This window comes from Poecilia reticulata, chromosome 1 (genome assembly GCF_904066995.2).
Source record: "Poecilia reticulata chromosome 1, P_reticulata-male-v2, whole genome shotgun sequence".
Taxonomy (NCBI): domain Eukaryota; kingdom Metazoa; phylum Chordata; class Actinopteri; order Cyprinodontiformes; family Poeciliidae; genus Poecilia; species Poecilia reticulata.
In genome coordinates, this window is record NC_088830.1 from 29,091,604 (window position 1) to 29,118,898 (window position 27,295).

The 27,295-nt window shown below is 37.0% G+C and overlaps 1 protein-coding gene across 1 annotated transcript; it reads left to right on the forward strand.

Moving 5' to 3' along the window:
* Positions 1–490: 490 nt before the first annotated feature.
* On the forward strand, positions 491–27,119 carry LOC103470978 (butyrophilin-like protein 2). Its single transcript, XM_081610793.1, has 9 exons — positions 491–571; positions 13,721–14,029; positions 14,140–14,403; positions 22,851–23,159; positions 23,281–23,547; positions 24,800–25,108; positions 25,232–25,495; positions 25,817–26,086; positions 26,189–27,119. Exons 2-9 carry the CDS (start codon positions 13,735–13,737, stop codon positions 26,311–26,313), a joined length of 2,103 nt encoding a protein of 700 aa, XP_081466919.1. The 5' UTR covers positions 491–571; positions 13,721–13,734; the 3' UTR covers positions 26,314–27,119.
* The last annotated feature ends 176 nt before the right edge of the window (positions 27,120–27,295 follow it).

Here is a 27,295-nt window from a genome sequence, read left to right on the forward strand (position 1 = left end):
TACTAAACTGTTTACAGCTTCAGTTATTTCAAGTTGTCAGATAATTAATTATTTGTGATCAGAAACCTAACATGTTTGCAGAGCATTGAGCCTCGGTTCAAACATACAGGTTATATTTACATTATTGAGGACGAGTGCTTAGTCTTTGCAGGATATAGAATCACAGTAAAAAAAGTAAGAACAAGTCAAAACCAGCTCTGACGGGTTAATTAGATGTTTATGTGATACACCATAAAGTGGGAGAATTTAATCATCACTTGTTAGTCCAGAAAATGAATATAAGCCACCCGTAAATGAATAGTATTGCAATTTATTATATATGTAGGGTTTTTTTAACACTTAAATTGACCAAAATAAAACAAATATTAAAATTTTATATTTTATATATATGACTTGTATATGACTTTAATAATTTAAACTTGAATTTAAAAAAAAGTAACCAAGGTTCGGGTGACGTCTCACCAGGAAACCGGAAGTGAGGAGCCCCGCTCCTTGCTCTTCAGACAGTTAGGGGAGGAAGATGGCGGTCGTCCTTTTTTTTTCCTTTCACTGACGCTGTTCATCGCTACAGGTTAGTGATGTGAAGCTGGTGAGGGCTGTCCCCCCTCTAAAAATGTGGAATAACAAGTTAATTTGGATCTGATTTCATAATTTCATACATAGAGGTGCTTAAACATTCAAAAATAAAAAGTGATTCGTTAGGATCGCAGTTAGCTACATTTTGGCTACAACGGTCACATAACGGCCGTTTTGACCGTTATGTCAAAACGGCCGTTGTGTTTGTAGGGTATCAAACATTGATACCCTAACATGCGTTGTGTTGCATTATCTGTTCAAACGGAATTATTATTACTATTATAGACGTCACTATTTCTCCCCTACTGTGAAATCAATTGAACTTTACGGACAGTTATATAGTTATTCAATACCCATTAGAGCTTAAATTATATTTGTTCATTATAACGTGTCCATGTTAAATTATTTAACATAATTAATCCTCTCATAATTATTACAACTCAAAGAAATTGGTGCCCTTGAAATTTAGCTACATTTGAGAAATGTTTTTTTTTATGTACATCTGTGAGCTCTAAATTAATTGGCTTAATTTGGTTAAGCCAATTAATTTAGGTTTAATTTGGTTTAATTTGGCTATTTGATACTGTCACAGTTGGTGGGAGTTGATACTATTTACCGAAGTGTCAAACAACTATGTGGTTGTTTGATAACAGAAGGACAGAAGAATATTATTGAACTAAGAAATTTTTATGATTTCATAATTTCAAGAATTTGTAATAGAGTTTGGGGAAGAAGACGGCGGACAGATCGTCCTTTTTTCTTTCACTGACGATGTTCATCGTTGCAGTTTCTCCACCAAGATCAAAGGGGAAGCAGAGACACATCAGAAGAAGAAAAAAAACAATATTTGTTACAATTGTCCACTATCTGAGACGTGTAACATTTAGCAGTTTTCACTTTGAATTATAAATTGTTTTTAAAGAATATTTTTTGCAGCAAAATTGGAAAATCCTCATTACATTGTTAGTCAGTAATTCCTAAAATCTTTAAAAGTTTTAAATGCTTCAATTTTTTTCATTAAAGTTCTTAAATTAATTGAAATCGCTTATTAAATTTTGGTATATTTTATTGCCTTTTCCTTTCTTTCCTTTTTTTATACTTTATTTTTTTAATTGGCACAAAGGAATTTCTCAAAGAAATAATTCATTTGGCATGTTTATTTATCCACTGGCAAAAAAAAGTCAAATTCCTCCATGCTAGATTTCTGCTCCAGTTGCTGACTTTGTTTAAGGAATTAATAAGAGGTCTTGCTATCCAACATCCCGTACATGTTATTAACTAAGTTATTTACTGTAATTCTTGTAGGTTTTAAAAATTAAAAACTGACGCTGCATGTCTTAAATTCACTCAATAAATCGGACGCACAAGCTACCTCTGCAAACAGCGATGGAGGACAAAGGCTCTTCTCTCGGTACACTGGGGTTAATTTCTGCTCCTAAAAATGATCTGATTGGTCGTTGGAAAAAAACTATCATTGTGTTCAAGTTGTGCTGAAACGAGTTAGCCTATCAGCAAAGCTGTTCAAAACTAAAGTAGCATCTCAATGCTAAAACTGTAGCAGCTAATGCTAATGTCAGCGTCCAAGGTCCACATTTCCAAAAAGGTTCCTGAAACTCTGGAATAAAACTTTATTAACTTTATAACACATTAAAAACTACAAATATTTTTATTTTTGAGTTCTAATGTTTATTCATAATTTAGCAGGAAAAAGTTTTTTGAATGGAAAATGTTGCTTAATTTGTCAATATATGGTTTTCATTTAAAATATGATAAACTAATGACAGACCCTTCAGTAAACATAAACTTTTTTATCTAGTTTTCAAATATATTTAATGGTAAATTTGGTGGGAAAAGTTTTATATTAGTTAAAGATGTTTTCAGATATCAGATTATTTCAGTAAATATTCATCAGTAATCTGCATTATTTGTCCTTCTGCATTGGCTGAATCCACAGTTATAGATTATCATTCTCGGTTCATCTCCAAGTTAATAGTTAATACTTTTCCAACATTTTCTTTTCTCTATCGCTTTTGAAAATAAAACCTCAGGAACATCAATCTGCTCAATTTTTCCCACCAAATTTAAAATATATTTGAAAGCCAGATTAAAATGTTTATGTTTACTGAAGGGTCTGTTATTAGTTTATCATCTTTAAATTGAAAACCATATATTGACAAAATAAGCTACATTTTCCATTCTTGCTGCTAAATCATTTAATGTACTCAAATATAAAAATATTTATAACTTTTAATCTGTTATTTATGTTTTTCAACCATCAGATTGAAGCAAAGTTTTATTCTATCCATCCAGAGTTTCAGGAACTGCATGTGGACTGTGAACGCTGACATTAGCATTAGCTGCTACAGTTTTAGCATCAAGATGCTATTTGGCTCAAAGACGCCCATTTTTTTTTGTCCGGCTCTACTTTTTAGTTAAAAAGAGGTTTAAACTCATAAAAAGAAATCATGAATATGTAATATATCTCCCCCATTAACACTTTCTTTAACCTTTCAAAAGCTGTTCTTTTTTGGCCATTTTTGGGGTCTTTGAAGAGTCAAAATGTCATGCAGTGCGACTGTCCAAACTCAATTACTGTTGCAAAAATGTCTTTAAAATTACATTAAATTTGTTCAAATACATTTTATTTCCTGTTTGGCATGAATTTCAAAGTCTTTTCTTCATCCTGTACAAATTTTCAAAGCATTTTTAGTTATAATTCCATTATAACATTTAAACAAACTTTGTCCGAAAATGTCATTTTACAAAATGTCATGTGGTGCGACCAACAAAAAATTCAGATTTTTGGACTTAAATTTTGAAATCCAGTAAAAAACAGGAGGTTGAATCATCCAACAGTCTGACAAGAATCACTGGATACAGCAAACAGGTTTGTTTATTTTTCTTAAATTTCAGAAAAGGTGTCACTTTTAGCAGTAGGTATGTAGTTGCCATATTTGGGTGTCATTTGGTGCAACCACCAAAAAACTATTAATATTTAAATATACCTACTATTTACTGTTTTGATTATAAATATTATATTTGCCTTGTGTTTGAAGCTAGGTTGTTTTTTTAAGGAAGCAAATTATTTGCATTTTGATAATGACCGAACAAGAAAATATAATTTGGTGCGACCAAATATCATTTGGTGCGACCGTTGTAATGATACATTTATGTGTTTGAAAAGGAGTTTCTGTGCTTTTATTTTTGATTTCAAGACTCAAATGCAAAAGCAATACTTTGTATTATTATTTCCAGAATATGTTTTTGTACAGTTTTATTATTGTTTTGCATTGTATTGTATGATAAAAATATAATGGAACATTTAACATTACGGAAATAATTATAGCATATATTTTGTCATTTATTGTTTTTATCTATTTTACTAGATCCCACTGTCATCAAACTGAGCTATGATGAAGTACCATATGTGACCCAGGTACTTCAAGATGTGAGAGAAGAAGTCCAAGTCAGCACCATGCGACAGTCTGATGACAAGAAGTTGGTCACATGGTCACCAGAACCTGAACCAGCAAAACCTCATAGAGTTCCAAATTGAACAGCCAAGACTGGGCAAAGTTCACAAATGCCTGGTTCTAAAAATTGCTTGAAAATAAGCATTTTCCTTTGTTCACTTGGGCATTTAAGTACCCAGGAGTAGAGGTGTGCTGATCAATCGGCCACCGATGGTCCCACCGGTCAGATTGATCTGGCAAAATGGTTCCATTTTGCCAGATCACATGGTGTCATTTATACCTAAAGCGAAAAATTAACAGTCAATCCACGAGATCAGTTTTGGCGATTGGCAGTGATCGGCCCTCACTGATCAGAATCAGAAGGAAAAAACTTAATCGGAGCGTCTCTACCCAGGAGTAGCATGATGGTTTTTAAGTTAATTACATTTTTCCATTTTGAAACCATTACTTATTATATGGTTCTGTTTAAAATAGTTAAACTGAATTATTATATTTTCATTAATGCACTTACATTTGGGACATTGAAAATTGTCTTTCCAGTTTTTTAAATAAAATTATGAAATTAAAGCAATCTCCCGTACATTCTGATTTTATGAGGGATATGTTTGAAATGTTTACTACAAAGTTGATTACTGCATTAATTTTTAGGCAAATTAAATTGGTGTGTTCTATTTGTGTTGTTATTTTTGTAATGTACTGTAACTAAATGCAATTCTATTTTCATGTATTAAAAGGATTTTAACCTGTTTCCTGGCCTACATTTATTTAATAAATCATTTGGTGCGACCATAAATCATTTGGTGCGACCGATTAAAAATGTACATTTATTGAATTCAAAATAGAATATCTAGTATCTGGAGCATAAATATTAACCATTAATACAGTGTCCTTAAGTGACTGGTATTTATTTATTATTTTAACACATTTTGATAAAATGGTGAAGAAAAATAGCGGTCAAATCAATTATAAATGGAATTTCACAGGTTTTTTGAGGGGAAAACTGTCATAATTGCCAGAAATATAAAAATAAATTTTAAAAATATGTTTCTAAACACCTTAAATGAATGGAAACTTATAAAACAAATGTTTAATACATCATGAAAAATACCATATTTTTAGATAAATCACGGTCGCATCAAATGACATTTTTTAGGACCACAGCCAAATCATATTGATAAAAAACCCTTGAAAAGGTCTAATTTGAATGTGAAAATATGATTTCTGTATGCACAACATTTCAAATATTCTAGTAATTGCAATGGATATAAATATTTTTGACATTTTTAATTTAGCTTGGTGGAAATCCTTATACAACAATGACCAATTTTCATCACACAGTTCTTCATAGTAACCATATGTAATTATACTATTTGTCCAAAAAAACTCAAAAACTTAAGACTTAAAGGTGATCAAAGTAAAAGTGAATTCAATTCAAACAGTCTCTTGATGCTCTGTGGTTTCTGGCTTACGGAGTTCCAACAGATCAAAAGTCAAACATGCAGTTCTTTGTTGCTTTATTCACAGTTACAGGTAAAACACCATGTGACGGCCCACGTGCATAAAGAACTCCATAATGTCGACGCATTTATACGTGAAACACCCATGTTCCAAACTGACATTAATTAACCCCTTCAGTGAATTACTAGCCAAAAACTATATTCTAAATAACTAAAATTAAACAAAAGTTCTAGTTACACATCAACCAGAAAATAAGCAAATAAAAATAAACTAATCTAAATTCTAAGATTTAACTGAAAATAGAGAAACAGCTCCTACAATATGAAATGTCCAGTCGCATGTTGTGTTTAAGACGCTTTTTAGTCGGTTTTTAATATTTCTCTGATTTTCTGAACAAAAGAGTATTTTAGTTATTTTAGCATAACTGTAATTTCAGATTCTTCTTCTCTGGTGTTTATTGGCAGCTGGCAAACAAATTGGAGTGTTAACGATTATTCAGATGTTTCTGAATACGTGGTGGATAAATCTTTATTAGAGCAATCTACACCTTTCTATAGTTGCTGCACATATCTCTGCATGTTTTCTCTTGTTTTAGAATAAATTGTAACAAATTGCAGCTGCAGCTCTGACTTCCTCCTGAAACCTCAAAGTTTTACAGATTCAGATCAGAGGAGTTTGGACCGTCTCTAAGCACGCTGGTTCTACTGATAATGGATCGCTGTCCGAACCCACAAATTGAACGGATTAAAATGAACTTTTAGCTTCATGGGAATTTGGTTGATATGAACAACATATCAACATATCAACATATCAACATAAAACATTCTGGGTAGAAGAAGAAATAAAGTTTCTGTGTTTCCTGACATTTTGTTGATTCCTGCTTTCAGCAGCAGATACAATCTGACAGATAATACAGTAAAAGTTTTTATCATCTCCATCAGACGGATCCCACAGATCGGTCAGAAACACGCAGAACTTCATGTCAGATTCTATCTGCATTGCATGTTAGACGTAGAAAAAAATAGTCAGCAATGTCATAGAATCAGTTGATGTTGGCATTAACTATGAAGCTGTTTTAAGTGTGGACTTAAGGAGGCAAACTACCTTAAGATCTTTCCATCCATGATCTGAACACACTGATCCTTGCAGGGTGGTGAGGGGGCTGGTGGTGCCCATCTCCAGCAGCCATCACATGAGAGGCAGGGTTCACCCTGGACAGGTCACCAGTCCATCACAGGGCCCTGAAAGCCAACAACAAATAAAATTAATGAAGGAGAAATGTTAGATTAACAAGGGGACAAATTCTGTCCAGCTACCTTTAAATCAAATCATGTTTATTAAGCACTTAGTGTTGGTAACACACCAGTTTTTGTTGTTGAAAATGTAGCTAGCTCCTCATTGAAAAAACAAACTTACATCATGAAGACGATGTGAAGGTTCATCCTCAGAGCTTCACTTTGTTGATCTGGTGGAGTCAGAGCTTCTTCTGAGACAGAAAGTCTTTAGGTTTTCTAACACCTGATTTCTCTGGCTTCCTCTTTCATCTTCATTTGCTTAGTTAGACTGCAAACATATGTTGAAGATAAAATAATTGATGAACAACCTCACAATATCAAAGTCTCTCTGTCTTATGGAGCTTAATTAAAACCAGGTTAGTTTATGAATTAAAGTATAAGTCGCAACAAACAGCCTCCATGCAGTTATAACATGAAGCTGAATGATTCCTATAGTAATAATCATACCATCACAATAAAATTGATAAAATAATTATTTAAGAAACCAACGTAAGTCTAAAATGTAAATCTTTACTGCACTGTTTATAATTAAATGAAGATAATTAATAAGCAAACTTACCACCAGTTAGCAACACTTAGCAGCCTTCATCCCCCCGGGCTCCTTTTGTGACACACATTTCATTTCCATCGGTTGTTGTCCCGTTGTGTTGTTGTCTAACTCGGATTAGGACGTCACCAGCTTGAATTTACCAAAATTAGTAACTATTGTCAAGGTCCTCTCTACTTTTAAGGCATTATGCGAGTAAAAATGGCGAATTTGAACAGCGTATGTTCCCTGCGTCCAAGTTTTTTCTTCTCTTTATGGGATTTTAAAAAATAAATAAATAGAAAGTGTGAAATACCGCCACCATCTTGTCTGGAGTGTGAACTGGAGCTAATGCCGGTGACTTATAGGTTTTACATCACACGTCTGAAAATGGATTGGGTACTTTCTTAAAAATTACATCATGATAATAATTTTTTTATTCTTTGCAATTTTAACAAAAATAGTAAAAGATTATTAAGGCACCTAAAAAAAACATACTTTTTAGATGCTTAAAAAGTATGCCTAAAATTACATGAAAAGTTCTTTAAAGATGCCTAAAAGACATACTTCTGCATATGTATTAATTAGTTTTATTTTGTAATCAGGTTGCTGCGTGTTGCAGACTTCTGCCAAGGTCCCTCTTGAAAATGAAATTTGGATCTCAACTGGGTTCACCTGGTTAAATAAAGAAGTAACAAAAGGCATACTCTATTAGCCTAAAATTTACACTGAGATGTAATTTAAAACATACAAAAATTAATAATTTAAAGTAGTGTTAAGTGAATTTTAAAAAATTATATTTTGAGCATATATTTTAAAAATATACACAAAATATATTTTAAATATACTTGAGCAAATATATATTTACACTTGGGCAAATATATATTTAGTTCACTTAAAGTAAATTTTTAAAAAAAATTTATTAAAAGTGTATTTTGGTACAATTATGTTTAAGTGTGTTTAAAGTTCTAATTTTGAAATTGGTACAAGTATACTTTTAGTATACTTCAGATATATTTAAAGGTAGTACACTTAATATTTAGTATACTTTCACAAATGTAAGTATGTTTGGAGTAAACTAAAGTATACTTTTTTTTCAAATGGGCATTATCAGTAGAACCAGCGTGCTTAGAGACGGTCCAAACTCCTCTGATCTGAATCTGTAAAACTTTGAGGTTTCAGGAGGAAGTCAGAGCTGCAGCTGCAATTTGTTACAATTTATTCTAAAACAAGAGAAAACATGCAGAGATATGTGCAGCAACTATAGAAAGGTGTAGATTGCTCTAATAAATATTTATCCACCACGTATTCAGAAACATCTGAATAATCTTTAACGCTCCAATTAGTTTGCCAGCTGCCAATAAACACCAGAGAAGAAGAATCTGAAGCGTGAAGATGGAGAACAAACAGCGTCCATGTTTATGAATGGATGGCAACGTGACTGAGGGGAAAAGTGGCTGTGATGTGATATTTTTCTGACTTGCTAACTTTTAGCAGTTTGTCTGTGAAAGTGTCATTGTGTGAGGATCAGGCTCAGGCGGTGCTCATTTATTACATCTACAGATGTTTTTCTAACATGTTCAGGAAATGCCAAACTCTCTGAGTCTCACATTCAGCTTGTTTCAAAGTGCAGGTTATAAATTACACACCGGTTTTTAAATTACATAAACGAATAAAATTGCAGTTATTGTAAAATAAATAAAATTTTCTTTTGTTCAGAAAATCAGAGCAATATTAAAAACTGACTAAAAAGCGGCTTAAAACACAACATGCGACTGGACATTTCATATTGTAGGAGCTGTTTCTCTATTTTCAGTTAAATCTTAGAATTTAGATTAGTTTATTTTTATTTGCTTATTTTCTGGTTGATGTGTAACTAGAACTTTTGTTTAATTTTAGTTATTTAAAATATAGTTTTTGGCTAGTAATTCACTGAAGGGGTTAATTAATGTCAGTTTGGAACATGGGTGTTTCACGTATAAATGCGTCGACATTATGGAGTTCTTTATGTACGTGGGCCGTCACATGGTGTTTGCACCATGTTTTACCTGTAACTGTGAATAAAGCAACAAAGAACTGCATGTTTGACTTTTGATCTTTTGGAACTCCGTAAGCCAGTTACTATGAAGAACTATGTGCTGCATTTTGTTTCTTCAGAAACTTTGTGTTGTGTTTCTGGTACGCTCCTAAATCTGATGCAGCAGCATCTGATATTCAAGCCTAAAATATCTAATTCTAATGTCAGCGTTATGATAAACTAGTAACAGACCCTTCAGTAAACATAAACATTTTAATCTGGTTTTCAAATATATTTTAAATTTGATGGAAAAAAATGAGCAGATTGATGTTCATGAGGTTTTATTTTCAAAAGTGATAGAGAAAAGAAAATGTTGGAAAAGTATTAACTATTAACTTGGAGATGAACCGAGAATGATAATCTATAACTGTGGATTCAGCCAATGCAGAAGGACAAATAATGCAGATTACTGATTGTTATGGCCAGCGGCCTTTTCTGTGTTTATTTGATTTTTTTGCAGTGGCTAATCAGACTGACTTCACCTGGAAGTGGTTGCTGGCCTGTTGTCCTGTGCCACACCCTGAGGCCTACCGTGATTGGGTCATCAATTGCCGGCTCCACCAATCATTGTTGAGGCCTCCCTTTTAAAAACCAAGGACTTCCTGGGAGAAGGTGTGGCTGATTCTTTGTTCAGACAGCTTGCCACTTTGTTGGGTGTTTGTTTTTGACAGCTGTAAACTTGCTTTGTTTGCTCTGACAGCTTTTGATAGCTTGTGTACCTCACTTTGTCCCTGTGGAGCAGTGGTCCTCAAGCTACGGCCCGCGGGCCAGATCCAGCCCAGCCCCCTGAACAATACCAGAGAGCATTCAGGTGCATTTTTGTTGGACTTAACTGCTTAACTTTTATGTTATTTATTTAATCAGTATGGTTGTTTGCTAGCGGTAGAGCAGAAGCGATCGCTGTAAGTACTTCAAAACGAGCCTTTATGTTAACATATGACATATTATACATATATTATATTACATATAACATATTCATATGTTAAAGTTACTTTCCCTCAATGAAATATATACTAGTCAGTCCTAGTGACCGTTTCACTAACGGTTTTTGCCCATGTGCTTTCTGGGTAAAAGTGAATCGAGTAACGCACAACCCCCCACCCCCAACAATTTCCGGCAGGCAGGTGATAAACGTGTAACACTTTTTCTGTTACAAACTGACTCCGGCCCCCCACCAGAGAAGGGAAAAGTTATGTGGCCCTCACAGGAAGAAGTTTGGGGACCCCTGATGTGGAGGATCTTTGTATCTCGGCTAGAGATTTGTAGTTTGTTTTTGTTTATCCTGGACTTGAAGTCCATTTTTGTTTGGTTAAGATCTTTGGTTTACAACTCTATTTTGTGGATTTTGTTTTATTTAGTACATTTTTGTTGTAAGTCCCTACATTTTGATTATTGTTCATTTTTACCTTTTTATTTTTGTAAAAACAGAACAATAAACCTCTAAATTGTTAAACCTTACCATCTAGGTTTCTTTAATGTTACTTCCCTTTCCCCTGGCTGAGCCGGGTCGTAACACTGATGAATATTTACTGAAATAATCTGACATCTGTAAACTCATCATCTCTAACTGATCTAAAACTATTTCTTCCTCCTCTGGCGGTTTTATCATGAAAGCTGATCAGAACATTTAGCAGAACAAACTTCCTCCTTACAACCAGAAGAAACTCTTAGATAAATGAAGCTACATGTCATCAGAGTTATTCTGGATTAACAACATTTTCTAGGAATAATTTAAATTCCTAATAAAACTGAGGAGCAGGATCTATTTGTAGTTCAGCGTTTTAACAGCTAATAATTTGCTTCTTCAGAGTTTTGCAGTAAATAGGTGATAATTAGGAGTAAAATGATCAGAACCATAAGCTTCTTGTTTTTTGTACTTTTACCTTTTGTGTGGGTTGATGCTGAAGGTGAGTGAAAACATTTATTGCTGCTTTTATTTTATTATTCAGATGTCAACAGTAGATTACTGCTTTCAAAGTGAGGATGAAACAGGAAATTAAGTGAAAATATTAATAAGATTTTGAAACATGATTAAAAGTTACAGTCATGGCCAAAAGTTTTGAGAATGATTCAAATGTTAATTTTTTACAAAGTCTACTGCTTCAGTTTTTATAATGGCAATTTGCATAAACTCCAGAATGTTATAAAGAGTGATCAGCTTAACAGCAATTAATTGCAAAGTCAATATTTGCCTAGAAAATGAACTTTATCCCCCAAAACACATTTCAACTTTATTGCAGCCTTAAAAGGACCAGCTAACATCGTTTCAGTGATTGCTCCATTAACACAGGTGTGGGTGTTGATGAGAACAGGGCTGGAGATCAATCTGTCATGATTAAGTAAGAATGAAAACACTGGACACTCTAAAAAGAGGCTGGTGCTTGGCATCATTGTTTCTCTTCTGTGAACCATGGTTATCTCTAAAGAAACGCGTGCAGTCATCATTGCACTGCACAAAAATGGCCTAACAGGGAAGCTAGAAAGATTGCACCTCAGTCAACAATCTATCGCAGCATCAAGAACTTCAAGGTTCCATTGTTGCCAAAAAGGCTCCAGGGCTCGCAAGAAAGACCAGCAAGCGCCAGGACCGTCTCTTAAAAGTGTTTCAACTGCGGGAAAAGGGCTACCAGCAGTGCAGAGCTTGCTCAGGAATGGCAGCAGGCAGGTGTGAGTGCATCTGCACGCACTGTGAGGCGGAGACTCTTGGAGCAAGGCCTGGTCTCAAGGAGGGCAGCAAAGAAGCCACTTCTCTCCAGGAAAAACATCAGGGACAGACTGATATTCTGCAAAAGGTACAGGGAGTGGACAGCTGAGGACTGGGGTAAAGTCATTTTCTCTGATGAATCCCCTTTCCGATTGTTTGGGACATCTGGAAAACAGCTTGTTGGGAGAAGACGAGGTGAGCGCTACCACCGGTCTTGTCTCATGCCAACTGTAAAGCCTCCTGAAACCATTCATGTGTGGGGTTGCTTCTCAGCCAAGGGAGTCGGCTCTCTCACAGTCTGGCCTAAAAACACAGCCATGAATAAAGAATGGTACCAGAATGTCCTCCAGAGCAACTTCTCCCAACCGTCCAACAGCAGTTTGGTGATGAACAATGCCTTTTCCAGCATGATGGAGCACCTTGCCATAAAGCAAAGGTGATAACCAACTGGCTCAGGGAACAAAACATAGAGATTTTGGGTCCATGGCCTGGAAACTCCCCAGATCTTAATCCCATTGAAAACTTGTGGTCAATCATCAAGAGACGGGGGGACAAACAAAAACCTAGGAATTCTGACAAAATGCAAGCATTGATTGTGCAAGAATGGACTGCTATTAGTCAGGATTTGGTCCAGAAGTTGATTGAGAGCATGCCAGGGAGAATTGCAGACATCCTGAAGAAGAGGGGTCAACACTGCAAATATTGACTTGCTGCATTAACTCATTCTGTCAATAAAAACTTTTGTTACTCATAATATGATTGCAATTGTATTTCTGTATGTGATGAAAACATCTGACATACACACATGAAAACCAGAGGGCAGCAGATCATGTGAAAATATAATATTTGTGTCATTCTCAAAACTTTTGGCCATGACTGTATAATAATAACCCTGTGATCTCTGGTCTCATATTTTTGTGATAATTTACTCACCAAAATGTCTCACTAATAATCATAAAATTCAGATTTTGTTTGTGAGAAGATTTAGAAAACTAAAACACATCTATGTTGGTAAAAACATTATTTTAATATATATTTTTTATTTGCCATCTTCAAGAAATGTGACTTTTTTTATTTGGTGCTTTTACAGATAATCCAAAAATATTTTATTCATACAAACAAGTTTTTTTCCATCTCACAGTAATATTTATATTTTAAAGCAGAGCAGCAATAGTCCAGACTTGAAGGTGGTAAAGATTAGGGTGATGGCAAAGAGTCTCCAAGGTTTGGATTTCAGAAAAATAATCAAAATACCATCAGGAGCAAACAGGAAGCTGATCAGTCATAATAAGAATTTTACTGTGGAATGTCAAGAATTATGTTTTCATTAATCATTATAAATGCCGGGTGGTATTTTTACATTCTACTTTTGAGAAGAAACATAAATAAACTAGATTCTGTTTAATAATTCTCCTTCCACATCAGAGCGATTCCTTCCTGTTTTCCTATCAGAACCAGAACTTTTGGTTCAGTGAACATCATCTGGATCATGGAGACTATTTGCTGAGAACTTGTTTCCAGGCAGGTTTTTCTAAGATCCTTCAGAGGATCTGGGTTTCCTCCTCAACACCATTCAACTGAACTTTCACCTGTTTTTATTTCTTATTGCAGAGTCTGAAACCAGCATGTCCTGTGTTCTCAATGAAAACTGCCTTTTACCATGTCGGTTCAAGGACAGGATGACCAACATTGAATGGAAACTACATAAAACATCAGTTGTGATTGTATCATATGACCATCGTGGCTCCAGATACTCTGAGAGCTTCAGATCCAGAGCATCACTGTTTGAGGATCAGATCTCCAGAGGAAACGGCGATCTGCTGCTGAGAGGAGTGAAGGTTGATGATGAGGGAACATATCGGTGCTCTTCATCGATAAAAGGCTCGAAGTATTTTCATTCCGTTGACCTTACAGTAGAAGGTAGGACACTTTCATTTGAAAACATTTTATTGAAATCACATTTAGAGAGTTTTTACTTTGTGGTTCTAGAATATTTCTAACAGTTCTTCATTTCCTCATTTTGTTTGCAGCTCCTGTCTCTACAGTCAGAATTTATCAGGATGGAAACGGGATCACCTGCAGCTCAGAGGGGATCTACCCTGAGCCTGAACTCACCTGGTCCACTGAGCCTCCATCCAACACGACTCTGCAGAACAGAACCACAGTCCATCAGACTGAGGAGAAGCTTTATGACATCAGCAGCTCTCTGACGGTTCCAGACGGTCCAGATCTGATCTACAGCTGCAGCATCAGAACCAGGATGAACTGGTGGAGAGCAACTTCAACTAGAGCAGGTCAGCAGATGTACAGAAAGTTCTGATTTCATTTAATTAACTGATATTTCTGTTTCTAGCTTTCTTTTAATTTGTCTTTAATGTAAGCATTGTATTACATTAAATGTTTACATTAATGTCCTGCAAGCATTTAACGTAATGCTTACATTACATTAAGTATTACTGTAAACCATAAACATTACAAAAATTAAACATGCAGAGGTTTCTTGATATTTGATCAAATTGAGAGAGTTAGTGATGGGTCCAGCAACACCGACGCGCCGGCGCATGCATCAAGCCCATAGACCAGTGGTCCCCAAACCACGGCCCGCGGGCCGGATCCGGCCCGCCTCCATATTTGGTCCGGCCCCCTGAACAATACCAGAGAGCATTCAGATTTTTTTTTCATATATTGTATTTTCCGGTTTATATGTAGATTTTTCTTCAACCACCAGGGGGCTCTTTAGAAGGACGTGTGTCCTGTAAACTGAGGGTGTTTTGTTTTGCATGACGCATTGCTGCCATCTGTTGGACTTTTAGGGAACTGCTGGACTTTTATGTTATGTAATCAGTACGGTTGGTAGCGGTAGAGCAGATGAACACGTGTCTGTTATGAACGCTGCATTCCGGTCGAGTTCTTCGAAGCAATGCCTGTAAGTAGCAGCTTATACTTCAAAACGAGCCTTTATGTTAACATATGATAAAATAAGTAACTTGTTTATTGAATTAGTTTTGGAAATACCTGCGGGCGATTTGATTATGTGCTACGTCATTGCTAGCAGGCTGCTAAGATTTCTTAGGTCGTTATGTAGCATTGCAGCTCATAGCATTCTGATGTAGCTGTTATATCAGTTGTACTTCTAATGTATGTAACTGAATGTAAAACACTTAATCTGTAAGCTGCTCTGAGCTCATCCTGAGTTGTTTGTGTTTTGACAGTTTCACTCCATTCAACATGGAAATAAAGGAAGAACTAAGTAATCCCGACTCGTGTGAAAGGAGTTTGGCTGATGGTTAGTTTTGGTACAAGACACCATAGCGAGACCATTACAAAGTGAATCATTGGAAATCAAAATTGGAAATAAAAGAAGAAAGCGCCCATTAAAACGGAATTAGGTTTTAATAGGGAATTGAAATTTGAGAATGTTGATCAGTTAAATAGCATTGAGGGGAAATGCTATTTAACAGTTCTTTAAATAATACTGGGATCATTATGAGAATTTGAGGTATAGATATTGGGAGTAGTGCAACAATAATGGATGCAAGCTGCTGTTGAAATCTAACGAAGAAGGGGCCCATTTTCTTTTAGCACATTTAGCTAGTAGCAACACGAAGTCTCAGCACTTTTACTGTTACAGTTACTGTTCGGAAACGACTGTAATCAGTTCAGTTAAATCTAAACTTGGCAACTTTTTCTTTTTCAACGTAATAAATGTGATATTCAATTGACCTGTTATGACCAAAATGTTGCGTGTCCGCCCCCCCCCCCTCCCGCCTGCTGCTGCATCGCTGTGGAAAACCTGGAGCGGCAGAGATATCTGCGGCTTAGATGTGTATGTTTACTGGTTAAAAAAAAAACTTTGGGGTTGTGGTTTATAGTCCGGTGCGGCTCATAGTTAGGAAAATACGGATTATAATCCTTCCTGGATTTATTCTGTGAAGAACCCAGAGAGGGTTATTTGGTTATTATTTATTTCATTAATAGTGTTATTTATTTCCTGATTTTTGTTCTGCGAAGAACCCAGAGACGGTTATTTGATTGTGCTTTCTGGAAAACAATAAATTACAATACAATACGTCTCACCTTTTCTGTTGCAAACTGACTCCGGCCCCCGACCAGAGAAGGAAAACGTTATGTGGCCCTCACAGGAAAAAGTTTGGGGACCACTGCCATAGACCAACACCCGTGTCTGTGCGCGTATTGGTTTCAGCAAGTCACGTGACCGATACAGGAACTGTTTCAAAATGACACTGGATGCCAAACTGTGTTTATAAGGAAGCGAATCTGTCAAAAGCATTTGCCAAACAAATTCTTGATCTTTTACATTGTCATCTATGGAGCAGCTTCAAAGGAAATGTTTCCGCAGTAGTGTGGGAATATTTTGATCTATTGGAAAATAAATTTGTTTTCATTTTTGTCGTTTCATCCGGTTCTTGTTAGTTTCTACTTAATCTATCTGAACCCAAATTCAGCTGAAACTGACTTTTAGCTTACTTTCATATTATGTTCTGCAGGTTAAGTGTCGCATATGTTTAACTAAACTGTCTTATTTAAATAAATCCACCTTTTCAATTGTTTGTTACTACCCAATAGTAAGTCCCGCCTACGCCTCACAACTCTTCGGACTCACTACTGCCCAGTTCTCTGTCTAACAGGTCCGGAAAATCCCCAAAACCTGGGTCTTACCCTAGAGATAGTTTGTGGAGAATTATCTGTTTAAACTGGGGTCGGAAAGGACTCGTCTAGCCCTGACTACCTTCGATCCAGAAGTTACGACCCTTTACAGTTGAGGATCAATCAGCTGAGTAGCCCTCACAGCTGCATAACCCCTACAACCACTCCTGTTAACGGTAGCTCCTCTCCTAATATAACGGCACTTGTTAACGGCTAGATTAAGTTCAGTGACTTAGATTTAAGTCCCAGGGTCATTATTTTAACACTCACCAGAGGAAAACACAAAGCCACCCTATCTCTAGAATCATGTATGTTAACTTTAACATATTTAGGAGAACCAACAATAATTAAGACTGGCACAATTAAACTCATTTCTCACGCTTCTTATTGTAATTTTAGAGTATACGTTTATTAAACAAGCTTTAGCAGGGCAATATGACAAGCAGGTTAATTTCCCAAAGGTTATTAAGTAGGTAAAAATATAATAAAATCAAATTAAAATCAATCACATCCTATCTTCATTCCTATCCCTAACCTGTGTCACTAAGTTCACTGAGCGAGGCTTTGGGGGAGGCAGGTCAACTCATACCCGATGGTTCTTGGTCTCGGCAGCTGTAATCTTTAGATGTCCTTGGTCAGAGTCTTTGTCCAGCCGGAGCAAAGTCCTCTTTCTGAAGAGAAGCGGAGCAAAACCGTAGGTTGTCCTCCTAACGTGCAGAATCTTTGTCTTTAAATGACCTCCGTCTCTTTTCCAAGTCGGCTGCGACAGAGTTGAGAGCGTTGGGTAGAGGCAGAGGAGTTGGTCGGATCTGGAACCAGGGTCGGTGGCTGGTGGAGATCGTCCCTTCTTGGCGGCGTGAAGTCTTGAGCTTCCCTTGGTCCCGGGGTGTAGTCCTCTGCTGGTCTTTAGCCTGCTTCCTCTTGTTGGCTCCTCTTCTGCGCTGCGGACGAAGAACGCCTTTTCTCCCCCGTGCTCCAGTTTTTAAGCCCTCTCAACCCAGGGCGGTCTACGGGGCAGGGCTGCGTTATTTTAGAACCTTCCCACTGCGTCTTACTGTCTGTGGAAAGTCCCAACCTTCCCCAACGCCCTTATGACTCATTTGTACCTCATTACCACATTTTCGGTACTTTCCTTGTTTTCCGTTGACCATCTGTTTCTGATTCTGCCGCGCCCTCGCTCCCGCTCAGCGATGACTCATTTCACCCAGTTTTCTCCTTCTAAGCCTTTCTTTTCTTACAAAACATTATTAATGTGTTACTTTGTCGACCTATTACTTCAGTATGTTCCTTCCTCACTCATTATCTTTAATCTTTAATAATCAATGATTATTATACAACAATCAAGTTGTTCAAACCTCAATTTCCATAATGTATTATAACATTCAACTGATTAAGAGTACAGAACATATATTATTATAACATTCAACTGATTAAAAGTACAGGACATATATTTTTGATCATACGTTACAGACATTTCTTCATTGGCATGTGTATTATTATTTTAAACCTGTTACGAACCATAATCATCATTAAATCATTATACAAGGTTTACTGTTATTTCCCAGGCCTTTATTCCGTTTTCTGCGGGTACCTGGACAGATCTCACATGCTTATACCAGATTTCATGACACAATGCTGAGGCATTATGAGGCCAGGCATGAGAATGAAGTCTCAGATACACCTAGATAAACTCAGATATGCAGCCATTCTACAAATTACTCAGTTGCTTTTTATAAATTATTTAATATACAGTAAATCCTTGCTGTAACGCGGCTCACTTTTCACGGTATCGCTGCTTCGCAGATTTTTTTGTGCAGTTTTTTTTTCCACAGTGTTCTTCGTCCTAATTGACCATATGATTGGTAAAAACAATCTCCGCCTGAGTGCCAATAACGTTGAGGTGTTTAATACAGATTGGCCACTCAGGAGATTACCTGAGTTACCTTTATTTTTTTACAGTTATTACACAACATAAATAAATACTCTACATTGAAACCAAAGAGGGGCTGCACAGTGGCGCAGTTGGTAGAGCTGTTGCCTTGCAGCAAGAAGATCCTGGGTTCAATTCCCAGCCCCAATCTTTCTGCATGGAGTTTGCATGTTCTCCCTGTGGTACTCCAGTTTCCTCCCACAGACCAAAAACATAACTGTTAAGTTAACTGGTTTCTCTCAATTCTTCCTAGGTGTGAGTGTGTGTGCATGTGTAACCCAGGTTAACACAGTATTCACTAAATTTGCATAAAAATAGCTATAAAATTGATAAATAGAGGATAAATAGATCTTAAAACAGTTAAAAATATAAAAAGTAATAATTACAGACATAATAAGTGTTGTATTTCATATTATATTTTATTTGGTTAAAAATCTGCAGCTTTATTTTGTCAGCAGCTAAAACGGTCAAGTGTGAGATAAATCTCTTATTCTGAAGGGTCACGTTGATGTTTAGCCCATGTGACTAACTCCAGCAAACCGGGTTGTTACGTTCTCTGGCGCCAGAAGAAGAAGCAGAGATAGCGAAGAAGCAAAGAACAAAGAAGCTAAGAGAGTTGTGCTGTGAACGAGAAAAAGATAAGAGAAATCGACGATTTAAAACATTTTTTCCATTTTTTGGAGAAGGAACGTTCTGCATTTTTCAACCTGACTGCGTTCGGGATTGTGTTATATGTTACAGAACTGGACTTGGTGAGTTAAAAAGTGTATTTTATTTTCTGAGAAGAACGTATTTGTAAAGTATTTTTATTTCGTTGAAACGGAAAGCTAAAGTAGCACATTTATGTTTTATGTTAAAAAACTGGAAGTAACGGATGAGCTGAGGTGGGTGAAGCATGTTTCCCCAACGCACACACGATGTTCAACCGCCAAATCGGCGAGTATATTACTTTATTCAGTACCAAGCGGAGTTAAATAAACTTTTGTTATGCTTTGTTGGTTATTAAACCAGGCCTTTTTAAGGTTCTGCTGGAAATTGGACCGGAAAATTTCAAGTCGATTGCTGAGTTGGATTCCGCTAGTGAGAAACAAGATGGCGAGCCGTAACCCAGGAGCCCTGTAACCGTCTAGCAGGAGCTGCGCCCTCTGCTGGATACTGCAAATCATCCTCACTGGTATGACCTGCCCATGTTTTCCTGCTGAAATAGCAGTGGAGTCCGAGAAACGGGATTAACCCTTCAGGATCATCAGAGAGAAAAGGCATCGATTTGAAGCACAAATTTTTCGGTCTTTTGCTGGACTGTGTCTTGTGTTGTATTGTTTTTTTTTCTTCCTTTGGACCACATTCAATGTCTGTTGTTACAGTGTGTGGAATGTGAAATTGTTGGGTTTAAAATAGAAATAAGAAATGGTAAACAGGAAATTAAAAAACTAACTTCTTAAAAGAACACTAAACTAAAATAGATTTAAAAACAAACTGTAAATTAAATAGATGAACAGTATCAACTGAACTTAAATAGAAGTATAACCTAGGTTTAAATAAATGGTATCCTTCAATACCTAATGATAGGTTTAAATTTCAAAAAAGGGATTATATAAAATATTTGGAAAGAACAGGGAAACTATTTTGTATTGAATTTGTGTCATTGTATGTAAACTGTATAATTGTTGTTTCTTTTCTTTTCTACAAAAATAGTAAGCCGGCAGTTTAAATGTATATTCTGGTCTGTGGTCATTGATACACTTGCACTTCTCCCTACTCATATAGCCGAACCTAGCACTGGTCCTGTTCTGAGTCTGGTACTGTAATCACATCGTAACACATGGTTGTTTGTCCTATGTGTCTCTGTGTTGCCCTGCGACAGACTGGCGACCTGTTCAGGGTGTACCCCGCCTCTTGCCCGGAACGTTAGCTGGAGAGGAACCAGCAACCCTTCTGACCCCACTAAGGGACAAGGGTGTTAGAGGATGGATGATCTCAGGGCCTCTTGGCCAACTGAGCAGCATCTGTGCTGCAGCTCTGTGGTGGGTTGATGGACGTGTGTGGCGCCTACTCCTTTGTTCCAGGCTTGTAGCTGAGTGGGCCTGGTTAATGAAGATGGGAAGTTCATGGTTTCTCCGAGGTTAGTTTGCTGGAGGATTGTCTCCTATGAAAAACCCTATAATTTGGTATTTACTCTTTTATTCTTTAGGTTTGTCCCTCCACACTCAAGATTCTTCTTGGATTATTTTAAAATGAAACTTTAACTACACCCTCATTGTTTTTACTCTTCATTCCCTGATCTTTTGTCACATTGCCCCCCCCCATTACACCCTGACACTTAGACTTCCTTAGGGACGTAACAATTGGGGGCTTGTCCGGGATTATCTTTTTGTTGAGGTAAACTTTGAAGGATTAATTTTGTTTTGTGGTGGGTTTCATTGTCCCATTTTCCATGACTTTGTGTCTTTTATTGTATAATGTAAACAGGTCACTGGTGTGGTAGGGAAGGAGATTTACTAGAACTGATGGTCCTGTGAGTGGATTGGTCTGCGTGATCTCCCTTCCTTGTTCATTTTGTCCCAACACACCTTTCTATTTTATTTTATTTTTACGCAGATTGTCCTCTTAACATGGCGATCAGTCAAACCAAGTCAAGTCCTTTCACTTGGTTACTTCTGTAGCTAATTCTTCCATTACTCAGTTGTGCAACTGCAGGAAACAAGATCTGTGGGAAATGGATCGTCATTTCAGCTCACCGTCCTCTAGTGCAATGGACCTTTATGCCACCATACTTAAAAGTTTGTACGCTACAATTAATTACTAACGCATCTTAATGTTAAATGAAAATATTAACAACACCTACATATTTGCTGGTGTGGGTGTGATATACAAATTAACACAAAAAGTGTTTGTGTGTCGGGTCACCAGCTGTTGCCATGACAACCTCCAAGGCTTGGATCTCATCACTACAGATAAATAATCAAAAGACCAGCAGGAGCAAACAGAAAGCTGCTCAGTCATAACAGTGTCATTGTTGAAATGTCAAAAGTTTTCCGTCATCGTTGGGAAGATGATAAAGTATTTTTACAATCTACTTTTCAGCAAAATGTAAACAAACTAGTTTGTTTTTCTCAAATGACTCTCCTTTTACATTAGAGCGATTGTGGCCACCTGAGTACTAATAAGTAGACAAAAATTGAAAACGGCAGCAACCAACTAATTAAACTAGCAGTAAAAATGCAGTGGGCAAATGTAAAAGCAGCAAAAGTCTTTGGAAAAGATGAAAACAGTCTTGGCTAAAAAAGGGGGAACCGTCCTCTCGGCCTGCGACAGACTGGCGACCTGTGTAGGATGACCCCACTTCTCGCCCAGTGTTACGGCCCGCCTGTGGGTCACAACATAAAGAAGTCCAGACCAAGGCATATAATACAAAAGGCTTTATTCAAGCTCTGGCTGGACATAAAGGTACTGGAGAATCGTGGCAAAGAAACAAAAGGGTGGGAGCATTCACGAACCAGCCAGCAGTTGGCTGTCGGATTCGGGCCGCTCCCCTCGCCCTGCCTCACCCGATCATTCGCCCTACAACCAAGAACCGGAAAACCTCGGCTTGGCCAACGATCCCCAGACCCAGCAACACAAAGAAAGTTAACAAACAGAAAAACACATTGAAGGAGCGTGAGCGAGGCTTGGAAAACACCCCAGCAGCCAGGAGCTCTTCCCAACTTCCTCGCTCCCCTGGTGGGTGGGGCTTGATCCCTTTAAACTCTCGCCAGCCAATCAACTGCAAGAAAAGAACAGCAATTAAACAGGGATTCATTCACAATGGTGACAGGTGCCCGTCACACCCAGAACGTTGGCTGGAGAGGCACCAGCACCTCCTGACCCCACTAAGGGACAAAGGTGTTGGCTGGATGGATGGACGGTCCTCTCAGCAGCGTTTGATCCTCCCCAGTCGGTGATCCTCATAACCCCGACCTCCAGCTGTGTGCGAGCCACTGGTCAGCTCCACGACCCTCGGATCAGATGCGCGTTGCTCACCCTGCTTTGCGTTCTGCCAGTCCAGCTTCTCTGCTAACCTGCCAACCGGATCGTTCCTGTCCATTTGGTGTTTCCTCAACACCATTCAACTGAACGTTCATCTGTTTTTATTTCTTATTGCAGAGTCTGGTACCAACGTGTCCTGTGTTCTCAATGAAAACTGCATTTTACCATGTCGGTTCAGGAACCGGGTTACCAACATGACATGGGAACGTGAAAAACCAAAATCTCAGATTGTAACGTATAACCAGAGTGGCTCCAGATACTCTGAGAGCTTCAGATCCAGAGCATCACTGTTTGAGGATCAGATCTCCAGAGGAAACGGCGATCTGCTGCTGCGAGGAGTGAAGGTTGATGATGAGGGAAGATATGTGTGTAAAGTTTCTACAACTGGCATCTATTATAGACACTCTGTTGACCTTACAGTAGAAGGTAGGACACATTCATTTGAAAACATTGAATTCAAATGAGCTTCTGATACTATTTGTTGTGGGATGTTTCTTATGAGAAATTTTTTTTTATTTTAATTTATTTCTTTTTTTTTTGTTTGCAGCTCCAGTCTCTACAATCAGAATCCATCAGGATGAAAACAGGATCACCTGCAGCTCAGAGGGGATCTACCCTGAGCCTGAACTCATGTGGCCCCCCTGGCTCTCATCCAACACGACTCTGCAGAACAGAACCACAGTCCATCAGACTGAGGAGAAGCTTTATGACATCAGCAGCTCTCTGACGGTTCCAGATGAAGATCCAGGTCTGTTCTACGCCTGCGGCATCAGAACCAGGAGGAACTGGAGGAGAGTGCTTCTAAATAATCCAGGTCAGCAGATGTACAGAAAGTTCTGATATTAAATAAACTGGTATTTTTGTTTCTTGCTTACATTTGATTTGACTTTTACATGAAACGTTATGAAACATCCAGAAGTTTCATGATGTTTGATTCACATTCAGTGATTTTATTTTAATGCCATTAAATCCCATTTAACTCATCAAGATGAAAAAATGAGAGGAAGCCTAAATTAAAATACATCCACCTGTAAATGGAAAGTATTTGTTCCAACATTATAACTGATGGTATAAAGTGAAACATATTCTGCAGTTAAACACTTTTACATTCTGGAAACTTATCTGTTCAGGATCTGACTTTGTGGAAAAGTTTGTCAACAATAATCAAAAAGATAAACATAAAAGCAAGATAATAAGTTTTATCCCTATGAAGACCCAGGCATTAAAAAATAAAAATAATAAAAACATTTCTGTAAAATGCTACATCCAGCTGTGCTGAAATTAGTTAAATTAAGTTAAATTAATAACACAGCAAAACCAAATAATTTCAAAGTAACACAGCAAAGTTGATGAATCAAAAATGGAAAATATAGAAGTAAAACATTCAAGTAACTTAGGAAGGCCATCTTGCCACACTGCAGACTGATTCAAATGAAGCTCTAGCATGATAGTTATTCTGGATTAAAGATAATTTATGTAGCTATTAGGAATTAATTAAATTCTTAATAAAACTGAAGTTCGTGATTCACATTTAGTTCAGTGTTTTAACAGTTAAGAAATAATTTGTTTCTTCATAGTTTTGCAGAAAATAGGAAAAGAGGCTTCAAGCCTCCAAGGTTTGGAGCTCAAGATAAATGATTAAAATACCAGCTCAGTGAGAGTGTCTGTAACCAGAACTGTGACTATAACAATAATAATAATAATAGAAATTCAAATGATTGGGTTTCTGGAGCAAACAGAAAAAGCTGCTCAGTCATAATAAGAGTTTGATTGCTGGAATGTCGAGAAATATTTTTAAAATAACTGGAAATATTATAGAGTTAATATTCTATTTATAAACAGCAATGTAAAAGAAAACCTTTTTTTTTTTTTTTCAAATGGTTCTCCTTCCACATCAGAACGATCAGAACCAGAACTTTTGGTTCAGTGAACATCATCTGGATCATGGAGACTATTTGCCGAGAACTTGTTTCCAGGCAGGTTTTTCTATGATCCTTCGGAGGATCTGGGTTTCCTCCTCAACACCATTCAACTGAACTTTCACCTGGTTTTATTTCTTATTGCAGAGTCTGAAACCAGCATGTCCTGTGTTCTCAATGAAAACTGCCTTTTACCATGTCGGTTCAAGAACGGGACTACCTACATGGAATGGAAAAATTATAATCCACAGTCTCAGATTGTATCATATGACCATCGTGGCTCCAGATACTCTGAGAGCTTCAGATCCAGAGCATCACTGTTTGAGGATCAGATCTCCAGAGGAAATGGCGATCTGCTGCTGAGAGGAGTGAAGATTGATGACGAAGGAAGATATGTGTGTATTGGGAAGATAAATGGCATCAAGTATAGACAATCTGTTGAACTTATAGTAGAAGGTAGGACGCCTTCATTTGAAAAAACAAAAACACTTTATTGAATTAAGATTATAAAAGTTGCATTTTTACTTTGTGGTTCTAGAATATTTCTAACAGTTCTTCATTTCCTCATTTTGTTTGCAGCTCCAGAATCTACAGTCAGAATCCATCAGGATGAAAACATGATCACCTGCAGCTCAGAGGGGATCTACCCTGAGCCTGAACTCACCTGGTCCACTGAGCCTCCATCCAACACGACTCTGCAGAACAGAACCACAGTCCATCAAACTGAGGAGAAGCTTTATGACATCAGCAGCTCTCTGACGGTTCCAGACGGTCCAGATCTGATCTACAGCTGCAGCATCAGAACCAGGAGGAACCAGAGGAGAGCAACTTTAACTGAACCAGGTCCAGAAAGTTCTGACATTTAAAATCTTTGGTACTTTTGTTTCTTCTTACATTTAATTTGACTTTTACTTTGATAAATGTAGTGAAAAACCATGATAGGCATCAGAAACAGACTTTGTTTAAACAAACAGTTTTTCTGAATATTATTAAAGCTTCAAAAAGTCTCAATAAAGTCTGGAAATAAGTTTGAAGCTGAGCCCAATTCTACTTAATATCTACATGATCCTATTTCATAACTGGTTACTGTTTTTTTTATAATGTGCAGCATTTTGAGCTGCTTGTTGCTGAAATGTTCTGAACTCATAACCTTTGATTTCTCAGGTGCTGAGGTTACAATCTGCTGCACTTCCTTAAACATTTCTAACTCCAGTTTGGTCTGGAGGTTCAACCACCGTCAGATCATCCTGACCAAGACTGACAGAAACATCTACAGCGTCTCAGAGGACTGGAGGAAACATGTGAGGATCGTTTCAGCGTCCGGCAGCCTCACGTTACAGGATCTGACCTCAGATCAGGAGGGAGTTTACAGCTGTGAGCTCAGTGATGACGAGGAGACGATTATAACTCACCTCTATCTGAGGAGGACTGGAGGTAACAGGATTCAGGATTTAAGGCTCATTAGATGGTATAAATCAAATATTCCAAACTACAAATAAGTCTTTATGCTAAACTCCTGAACTTCTTTGGTTTCAGAGAATCTGGTGGTTTCTGAACTCATCAGGCGGACGGTGGTTTGTGTTGTGATTGCAGCAGCAGCAGCTGGATTCCTGATGTTCTACAAGAAGAAAATGGAGGAAAGTGAAGCTCTGCAGCTTTAAACCTTTCATTCACATTCAGAGAAGGTTTTGTTTTAATGCCATTTTCCCATTTTACCCGTCAAAATGATTCATGAGCTTTGATGTAGTTTCACAAAATTATCAGCTCTTCATGTTCTTGAGGTGATTCTCATATTTGGAGATATTTCTGTTATGTGTTTCATCTTCTGCCCAGCAGGGGGCGCAGCTACACATATTCTGTATATTCTACCAGCTAAACTTTCTCAGAACTTTATCAATAAAATGTTTATTTTTGTAGAAAATTGTTTTTTTTTAATTATTTGCTGACTTATGAGCTTTTATGATTTCTAAGCTTTATGTAGTTTTACAATAAGATTAGCTCTTCATATTATTTAATTATTTCTCACATTTGTTTTTATTTCTGTTCATGCTAAATGTGAAGATTTTACTTTGGTTTCATCTTCTGCCCAGCAGGGGGCGCAGTTAAACATTCTTTATATTCTACCAGCTAAACTTTCTCAGAACTTCATTAGTAAAATGTTTATTTCTGTAGAAAATTTATTTTATTACATAAATTGCTGATTTATGAGCTTTGATGTAGTTTTACATAATGTTTGCTCTTCATAATCTTTAGTGGTTTCTAACATTTGTAAATATTTGTTGTTTTTTTCCCTACATGTGATGATTTTAAAGTTTCATCTTCCGCCCAGCAGAGGGCGCAGCTTAACATATTCTGTATAATCTACCAGTTTCTCAGAAATGTATCCATAAAGTGTTTATTTCTGAATATTTTTTATTTCTTTTGTTATATAAATTCTTTGTTCTTCAATAAACCAAATAAAAATGAAAAAGCCTCATTTTTCTAACAGTGTAACTGTTTAGAAACAAAAGTTTCTATACAAACTTTTGTTTCTGTTTAGAATGATGAATGATAGAATGATAGAACGATGAAACTTGACATTGTTCATCATTTTGCAAAAAAAAAAATTATTTGACCTGTTTTTGTTGAAACAAATGTAAAGCT

Bases quoted from the DNA above. Each gene is read 5' to 3' on its own strand.
- LOC103470978 (XM_081610793.1), top strand. From the start codon at position 13,735: ATGTCCTGTGTTCTCAATGAAAACTGCCTTTTACCATGTCGGTTCAAG. The intron at 14,030-14,139 runs GTAGGACACTTT...TTTTGTTTGCAG, and splicing joins CGTTGACCTTACAGTAGAAG to CTCCTGTCTCTACAGTCAGA. The intron at 25,109-25,231 runs GTAGGACGCCTT...TTTTGTTTGCAG, and splicing joins TGTTGAACTTATAGTAGAAG to CTCCAGAATCTACAGTCAGA.